The 9,604-nt window shown below is 53.4% G+C and overlaps 1 protein-coding gene and 1 pseudogene across 1 annotated transcript; both read right to left on the bottom strand.

The window, feature by feature from the left end:
- Nucleotides 1–9,604, bottom strand: part of LOC119113816 (somatostatin receptor type 5-like) — a 76,495-nt pseudogene that overhangs the window by 47,530 nt on the left and 19,361 nt on the right.
- LOC119113454 (somatostatin receptor type 2-like) lies at nt 799–2,254 on the bottom strand. Its single transcript, XM_037237766.1, has one exon. It carries the CDS (start codon nt 1,882–1,884, stop codon nt 799–801), a length of 1,086 nt encoding a protein of 361 aa, XP_037093661.1. The 5' UTR covers nt 1,885–2,254.

The raw sequence follows: 9,604 nt of genomic DNA, 5'->3' as shown, positions 1-9,604 counted from the left end.
ACTATCATACAGGCATGTATCATCCACGATGGAACAGCGACAGAGATTTGTCGCCAACAAGGGTTGACGGGATAGATTCGTTCATCAAAATGACGTGAAATATGCAATGCACGCAATATCGCCCTTCTATCTGCGCTTCCGCCTAAGACCTCTTCATCGCGCTTCCATAAACATTGCTTTGTTTTTTTCTGAAACACGAAACACCGACATCTAGTGACAATAAGGGTGGCATGATACCGGCTTCTCGCCGCCACCGCAGCCCGCTGGGATGCTCTCTAGGGAACACTCGAGCCACGGACACGTGTAGCGCTCGAAGACTGAACTTGTCAAGCCGCAGCGTGCAGCTGGTCGGCGCAGCCGAACTGCCCAACGCGACTGACAGTGACACTCAAAGGGCGTAAGTAGAATTCGGTCGGGCAACGAAGCTCTTTGCTCTCGCGATCCCTGACTATTCACTACCAGAAAACGTGTGTCAATCAAACTCGCCGTGACCTTTGCCGCTCGCATGTCATCAGCTGTTGATCCCCACACCAGATGGTGGACCTCGCTGCTGCACGGCCTTCGTCGGCCCCCGTCGGCTTCGTCGGCCGCGCTACCGAAGCGGACAGCTTCAGTCGTCGGCACACCCGGCCAGCGCAGGCGCCAGCTTCCAGGCGGCGTCCACGGCAGCTGAGTCGACGGGTGCCCCGCTTACGCCTTCGGGCGTACGGTGAAGAGTCGGATGACCGTTGGCTGCATCGGAGGGCTGAGAGCGCGTTGCGAGCGCGGGGTCATCACTCGTGACGCCGAGTGCTCGGATCAGTGCGCCATGCCGCGCTTCCTGAGCCGTGCATTCGGTCGACCTGCGCCCGCTGCTTGCTGCGTCGTGGGAAGACCGAGATTCTCCACTTGCAGGCTTGTTGACGTCGGGCACCGCGCGCGCCATTGGCACGCCTTGACGAACGACTTCTTGAAGTTTTCGCTGAGAGAAGGCGTAGAGGACGGGTTGACGGCGCTGTTGCTGTAGGTGAGCGCATACGCCAGCAGGATGACGCAGACCATGAACTGGCTGTGGTTGACGCGCGACTCACTGCTCACCATGAGCGAGAGCTGCGTGATCCAGAAGGGCAGGTAGCAGAAGAAGTAGACCGTGATGACGGTGAGCACGAGGCGCGTCACCTTGCGGTGGCTCTTCTTGCGCTCCTTCGACTTGTTCTTCGGGCCGACGTGGCGCAGTCTGTTGATGACGAGGATGTAGAAGACGAGGATCAGGATGACCGGCATGGCGAAGGACATGGTGAAAGTGTACAGCGTGAAGGCCTTCTCGCCCTTGACGCCGCCGACGCTCTCCGGCCAGAAGATGTTGCACTGGCCCTCGTATTCGGCAGCGTACATGAAGAGCGGCACCACCATCAGAGAGCTGGCCGTCCAAGCTGTCAGACAAACGATCTTGGAGACGAGAGGCGTGCGCCAGCGCGTGGAGCTGATCGGATGACAGACGGCCAGGTATCGGTCTGCGCTCATCACTGTCAGGAACAGGCTGCTGGTGAACTGGTTGATGCTGGTGATGGTCCAGTAGATCTTGCACATAACCATGCCAAAGGGCCACTGCCCCAGCGCCATCGTCGTGAGGATGAAGGGAATGCTGATGAGGAAGATCTCGTCGGCCACCGCCAGGTTGAAGATGTAGAAGTTGGTGACCGTCTGCATCTTACTGTAGCGCACGATGACGTAGATCACCAGCGTGTTGCCACCTAGGCCTATCACCATGACGATTGAGTACAAGATGGCGTTAATGATGGTCGTGTAGGGCACCGGACCGCCAGCCATTGGCCAGCAGCTGGTGGTCTCGTTGTCCAACAGTTGCAGGAACGAGCAATTCTCTGACTGGCTGTTATTGTCCATGTTGGATGACGATGTCTCTTCAGTTGCAATGTTCGCTCGCAACGCTCAGCTGTACTGAACGCTAGAAACGAGGGCGATTCACCGCTGGAAACAGTGGATGGTGGCCAGCTGCGGACAACTGGCGGGTGTCGTTTCCCTTCGACGCGGGTCAGCTGCGTTCCAGCCGTGTCACCTCCAGGCAGCTGCCGACGGTTTCGGTCGGCTCGGGTCAGCCCTGGCCAGCTCCTCTCAGCGCTGGCCGAATCAGACGCGCGTTCCGTTGGGTTGAGGCTGCCGCCGGTTTGCCGACCCGCCCGCACGATAGCAGCCTATCTTGCCGCTCAGATTGTTACATATGGTGTCTGCAAACAGCGCGATCGATCTGAGGACGACTGACTGTCAATGGCGCCGCTGGCGATGGCGGCTTTCCGCTGACGACGCTCCGATGACGATTGCCGTGGCGGAGGCGTTCCAATGACGGAGTTCCGATGACGATGGCGGTGCCGGTGGTGGCGGCGCTCCGATGGCGGCGCTCCGGTGGCGTGGGCGGTGCCGGTGCGGTGGCGGTGTTCCGGTTCACCCGAAAGTAGACACCCGTCGAGGACGAATCGCGGTCAATACCACCCCCAGGACTTCCGAGACCTGCCGGGAGGAGCCGCGGTCAATAGTGACGTCACTACGAGACATCCGGGAGCGGCGGAAACAGATACACTGTCATCGTTCCCGATTATAACCTCGGACTGATGACTTGTGCTAGATTGCAGTGTTCCAGAGGGAGGGTTGTGAAGGTGGGTCATCATCCTCGGAGGAGGGCTCCACGTCGACAGCCGATCCCACAGGTGATGATAGCGTTCGCTGAGGAAAATCCTACCGAAACTGAGAAAACACGGAAAAGAATCACAATAAAATGTTGACAGAAGTAGCGGTTTTTTAGTTGCCGAGGAAACACAGCATGTTTCCAATGTGAATGGCAGCAATGAACGCAACTGCCGCTGAAGGACTTCTTGGGAACGGACATTCACACCTCACTCGCACTTCAGTTTAAGGTATGTAAGTACATTCATTGAAATGTCAGAACTATTGGAAGTACTGTGACATTTCCTGCATGTGAAGGAATACTTCAGGCTTGATTTACGAGCAAGTGGAACTTGGACTTGCTGGTCGCTGGTAGCATTAATGGCTGTGCCCGTGCCTGCATGGGTTACATATGGCCGTCGGAGAATGAATTAGGCTAGAAATATTCCGTGCGACTGCTAAGAACTTTCATGAGCTGCACATTTCCATCCGAAAGGAAGGTGAAGCCATGTTATTACCAAGGAAAGAGTGGCATATCCGTGCTACCCAATATAATACCCGAGTCCGGCCCACTCTACGGTATGGAAATAAAGGATGATTAGATCTTTGCTCATTCCGTTAAGCATCAGCTTATCGTGGGCAAATCTATTTAATGCATATAACCTATGACAATGAACACCTGGTATCCAGCCTGGTCAGAGGGAATGGCATTGTTTAAGGCAAGCATGCAGGGGGAAGCTGTCGTTGTCAATGATATACGCTGCATTTGCTCCATCATCCTATAATTGAATACACCCAGGTCCCATCCAACCTTGGAATCGCTACAATTAAAAGCCGTGGTATTCAGGAGACCGGTGAACCCATTAGTGCTGCATCATCTCCTGGACAGATGTGAGCCTCTTAAACCTGCATGTAGCAATGCCACCGATGCCGTCACCTTCTTGGCACGCGGGCAATGCCGCGTGCCGTTGGGCTCCGAGTCGAGTCCAAGCTACATCTGCCCTGTGAGGGTCGGGTGCAGTCGCATGTCTGTCCGATAATATATGGAGCAGGAAATGTAGTTGCTGCTCCCTCTGACTTCATTTGAGGCAACAGTCGTGGTTTGCGTTGAACGGCCTTTTTGGCAACATTCTTTTCCCTGCACTTCCATCAAACAAATGTGCTTGCAAGGGTTAACAAATATTGGCGACAGCTCGTACAATGTTTCTCCTCTTTGTCACCGTAACAATGGTTTTATGTTCATCATGTAGCTGGACAACGACAAACTCGTTTTAACACGCAATGCGGTACGGCTCTCTTCAAGCAGCGTTGTTCATCGACGTCACTTGCGTCATGAGGCCCTCGAAACTACTCGTAGCGCAAACATCATGATAAAGGTAGCACCCGCCCCTCCCACCCTCTGACGACACGGCAGCGCGCGGTCATGCTCCGCGCCGCCGCGGCCGGGCTCGGCCGGATACCGCATAGGCCGGGTTCGGCCGGATGCCGCCGAGGCCAGGCTCGGCTGGATGCCGCCGAGGCCGGGCTCGGCCGGATACCGCCAAGGCCGGGCTCGGCCGGATACTGCCGAGGCCGGGCTCGGCCGGATGCCGCCGAGGCCGGGCTCGGCCGGATGCCGCCGAGGCCGAGCTCGGCCGGATACCGCCGAGGCCGGGCTCGGCCGGATGCCACCGAGCTCCGCCACGTCCGACCAGGCGAGCACGGGTGACTGCGAGCTCGCGTTCGCATGCACGCCGCACCCGCGCCAGAAACCGGCCGGAACTCCCCGAAGGGCGGTATCACACGAGAGGCCGCCAATCTGCCGCAGGCGGCGTTATTGACGCTCCTCGCCAGTGAACTACTCTACAGATTAGCACCGCCGGCGGCCGTTCGCGCGCCATTTATCGTAATAAAGGGGCGCTCGGGCCCGCGCTGTCCGTTGCCGGCGCTGCGAGCGGCGCGGGTGGTGTCGGACCGCCCGTCGGCGGGCTGGACACGGCCGGCCTCGTAATCACCGGTCGAAGCGGTAGTAAATTTTTACGCCCCCGCTGGGCGCGCGGACGGCGGACTGATTCAGCCGTTGTGAGCGCTTGCTGCAGCGGGGTGATGCCATCGCAGGCAAATAACCCTCCGCCTGGGGTGAAAAACAAGGCGGACCATCAGCTTTTACTGTGGAGAGATTATAAAACAGCACGCTCCACCCCAGGAGGACCAATAATTCTGCCGGTTTAATATGAAGGGGACGAACTTGTGCGCAGGCATATTGGTTATAGCGACTGGCTAGGATTTCAGGACAGCAGCATCTATCAGGGTACGGCTTCGGCTGGGCTTGGTGGGGTGGTATAACTTTGCTGCAATACTGGCTGCAATACTTAAGTTGCTATGATACTTCGCTAGAATACTATAAAACGAACATTGGAACGGAAAGGTACGGAGCTGTGCATACATACTAAAAGTGGCAACAAATATCCCCCCTCTCTCTCTATCTTTGGCTGCTAACCTTTCCTTCCCGCCTTTCGCATAGGAAATGAGTGATCAAAACAAACAAGAATAGCTCAAAACAGATTGATAAGCAGCCGGAAACGCTTTATCTCGTCCTGAAGAGGATGGAAATGAAGTTTGTGTAATGGACATATTGAAAATTCTTCAAAATATTTGTTCAGAAAACATTTCGGGCTGGTGGGATTTTTGAGGTGCCAGTGATAAGCAACGAAAACAACACAAAAGTGATTAAAAAAAACAGATGCTTACGATCGATGTTGATGATGTACATGGACTAGCCGAGCCAGTGATTGCGGGGTAGCAAATGAATGCGCAGATCCCGACTACCACCGAGCTGCAAAGCTATCCATAACATGTTTTTTAACAGAATGTCGAGTCCTATGATATAATCAGTGGCCCGATCAGATACGTTTTGCAAGATAGCGTTTTCTCACCACATGGTCGGTGATGGTATGTTGATTTGATCGATTGGGTCATCTTATCATTGTCATTAGGTTACTGTCATTAGGTTAGGTCGTTTAGGTTACTGTCATTAGGTTAGGTTATTTAGGTTACTGTCATTAGGTTAGGTTATTTAGGTTACTGCATTAGGTTAGGTTATTTAGGATACTGTCATTAGGTTAGGTTATTTAGGTTACTGTCACCGCAACGGTACTGTTCATTTGAAATTGCTGGTGAATACGAACTTTCTCTGTGAAATATTGTCTGACACAAATCGCTGATGGACTATATAACTGACGGCATACAAGTCATTCCTGGAACACATCGTTCATTCCGTCGACATATGTTGCTTTAATGCTGTCCATTATCCTCTCATTTCTCCCTCCAAAAGCAACTGTCTGAACCGAGTCGCACTGCCACGTTTAGTGTGCGTTTGAAACACGGAAAAAATGGCATTTGCAACTACAACGCAACTAGCTGCAACTACTAGAACTACAACTACAACTACAACCTTGTTTTAGATTTGACGCACGCATTTATCCATTTACACGCATAATTCTGGCGTTGGGAATGATGATGGGATGAGTGTAAAGTTAAAAACTTCGCCCTAAGACAACAAGGACATTCAAGTCGTCATGGCCTCGCCCCGAAGACGCCCATCGACGTGTCTGACTCCAACTATAACCTCACCTGACAAACGAGTGTGCGGACGTCAGTTCGAAGACGGACGCTATAGATCAGCATCTCCGCTCATGTGCGGCCACCTGCACCCAACAGACAGCGAGGTAGCACCCAACAGACAGCAGCGTGGCACCCAGCAGACAGCAGCGTGGCACCGAGCAGACAGCAGGGTGGCACCCATTGACCAGCAGCGTGACAACCAGCAAAGAGCAGCGCGTACGTGCCGCCGCCCGGCTCGGCCGGAGCGGAGCAGCGCGCGTCGTGCCGTACTCGGCCGTCGGGCGCGCACCACGATCAACAGCGCTCGCGATGCTTATTGGACGTCCCGCACTATGGCACCGAACTTTATTGACGACTGGACGGTGGCCATCTCCGCGTCCGGTGAATGTGGCGCGGCGCTGATATCAAACTGAAAACACGCTACTCGCCTGATCGACGCGTATTGATGCCCCACATCGTGTCTTTGCATGGCAGCTTTGCATTGCTTGCACATCTTGCCTTGCACATCTTGCCTTGCACACCTTGCCTTGCCTTGCATAGCTTCAAGCATTAACTCTGAATCCACCTCATATCATTTTCTCCTGCTGTCATAGCGCTCTGTGTCCTCTGTCCAGCTTTGTTCTGGCCTAGATTGTTGCGCTATTTCGAGGTGTGTAACTTAACTGCACGGGTTGTTGATCTGCTGCGTAGCACCCTCGTTGTTCCGTACCTCACAGAAGAACAACGGTTCATGTTTGTCTTCCGAATACAGCTTGCTATTTCGATATGTGCAACGCGCTAAACAAACCGGACGCAGTTCTTCCTTTCTAAAATGTGCTGCTGACGCTCGCCTAGTTTTGGCCCGCATAGCACGCCTTGCTCCTTCTTGTTGCCTTCCCTTCAGAACTCAGCACAGTGCCGTGGTCTTGCTCTGGGGCTTGGCATTCCAGAAGGCCATGCTAACGCGGATGGATTTTGCATTCCTTTCCAGAACATCCACAGTGCATTTCAAGCAACGTGGCCCAGAAAACGCCCCCGAAGCATTCCTCAATTCGCTATCCGCTTCCCTGCCCCCTCCCAACACGCACCCAGTTGCAGAACCACGTTCGCGATTGCCAACGCTGGCTGCAGGACATCGGGCCACACCATGCCTGCACTGCCGGAGCGCAGTTTCCTCCCGCCCGTGCTCCTTTCCCACCGCCACCCACAAACGGACACTGTGCCACGCAGCGTCTCCCACGGACACAAGCCTGAACATGCGCGCTGCGAGTCCGCACGGCGTCCTTTCTCACCAGTGATAGGGTAACTTGGGCCCCTGTTCCGGACGAGTGTGTCGTCCCGAAAAGTTAGCTTCAGTGCCCACTGCAGAGGTGTCAATGGGACGGAGCTTGATGAAAGGTCAAGAAGTCTGAGACTGCAGAGATTCCGGTCAGAGGTGAAAGCCGTAAATGGGGAAACGTAGAGGCATGCAAAATAAGTACCCCGTAGAGGATGTCAATAGTGGATCAGGGATGCGAATGATTTTAATCGTCGTTGATCGTTCGTTGTGCCATGGTACCTGCTGGACCTCGCCACGCATGTCTGGCATGTTCTAATCTGGCCTAACACCAACGACTTCGTTCACCACCAAGCTTCGCATGGATTCGGCCCGACCGCAAGCGATTTCCAGCTTTGCGGCTAAAACACAAAGAGAATATTGTACTTTGCAGTAGTCGTGCAGAGAAACTTAGCCTGGATTCCTTGTTATGGGAGTCTCATGTTGGTGTAAAGGTGCTGTTCACACGTGCGTTACTTTCACCACGTCCCAAGCGCGTATCTAACTCCTAGACTACAAAGCGTGCATTTGCTCACGCCAGACTTTTACTGAATGCGTCATACTTTTCGACAGCTATCGCCGCCGGGCACATAATTTGCTTACTTCTTCCATTCTCCGTCTGACTTCGATGTGCAATCTTTTAAAGGTGAGGAGCGCAGAGAATTTGAGCCGATGCTTAGCACGCCACTTTTCCGTCACATCTGCAGCCGATAAGCAGTGACTTATCGCTTGCAGCTTCCCTGTATGCCTGAATTTTCCTGAGATTTGAGGGACCATTTCAACCTCAGACACGGCACGCTGCGAAGAGCAAGCCATCGTGGATCTCACGCTTGAACATCCTCGGGTTTGTATTACGCGTCACACTTTTCCTGTGACGTCACCTGCCTTGACGTACGTCCGACGTGCACCCGGCGCGCGTCCGACGCCGCTGAAAAATCCTGTGCAAATAAGCCACCATGCTGTTTTAATGCATATTCGTCATGGTGTTTTTCTGCTCCTCTGGCTTTTCCGCTCTGTGTGCACAAGCCCTTCGTTTTACCTGGAAAACAATATCGCTAACCGGCGAGGTAGCCAGGCAATTCCGGCTCATCAAAGTTGGAGTAGCAGAGAAAAAACAGCATTACATAAGCATAGAATTCCCTGTCAAAAAAGCTGCAAGTCCTCCGCCTATTGGATGCACTGTGAGCGAAATTGGCTCTTTTGGAAACAAATGGTGGAGACGAAAATTGGCCCTCATGTTGACATGGTAGTCTACTGGACACACACTCCAAGGCTCCGGGTTCGAGGCTTGCACGGCCCATATTGTTTGCCTTATATATCGAAAAATATCTCCATGCTGCAAAGCGGCCAGGCAGTTCTGGGTGGCCGAAGTCGAAAACATCGAGCGCAAACAACTTAACACGAACGTGATATGTTGTTCGTACCAATGCCTAGAAACATCGACCCACCGCGTACTCAAACTACTCTTAGTAATCCAAGGTTATGTTGTCACACTACCGTGACAATAGCTCCCATATAACACTCATGTTACAACCCAAAAATTGCAAACGTATCACGAAGTAAAGAGTAGGCGGTCAAAAAAAGTCATGGAAAAGGCCGGGCTGTATCCACGGCAACGAACGGCTGAAATATTGACGCATGATAACACAAAAATGTTATTTGATGTGCCCAATCATCATCGCCACATCCATTCCAGCCCACAAATAACAAAGCCAGTCTTTTCCAGCGAGCTGTAAGTCGGACAAATTTCTCCACTCGCAGATTGGGTCTACTTCTCCCGAACTGTCTCACAATATCACTCTTCATCGATCACCGTTGAGTCACAGCGATGACGGGTGATCAATCAGTGGTGATCGTTTCAATCAAATTGCCGATGCCATTCCGACGGGTACATGGGTGAGCTTAGAGGTTGGTGGTGTGGGAAGGAAGAGGGGGAGAGGGGGGCGGGCTGGTGAGCGGTCTCCATCGGCACCAACGCAGCTCGGTGCCTGCAAGGCCAGAGTTTAGACCGATACGAAAGTGCCACATCACATCCAGCACCAGCAAGGA

This window comes from Pollicipes pollicipes, unplaced genomic scaffold (assembly GCF_011947565.3).
Source record: "Pollicipes pollicipes isolate AB1234 unplaced genomic scaffold, Ppol_2.1 Scaffold_7262;HRSCAF=8765_pilon_pilon_pilon, whole genome shotgun sequence".
Taxonomy (NCBI): domain Eukaryota; kingdom Metazoa; phylum Arthropoda; class Thecostraca; order Pollicipedomorpha; family Pollicipedidae; genus Pollicipes; species Pollicipes pollicipes.
The sequence above is the reverse complement of the archived record's forward strand: the minus strand, read 5'-3'. Positions and strand labels throughout refer to the sequence as shown.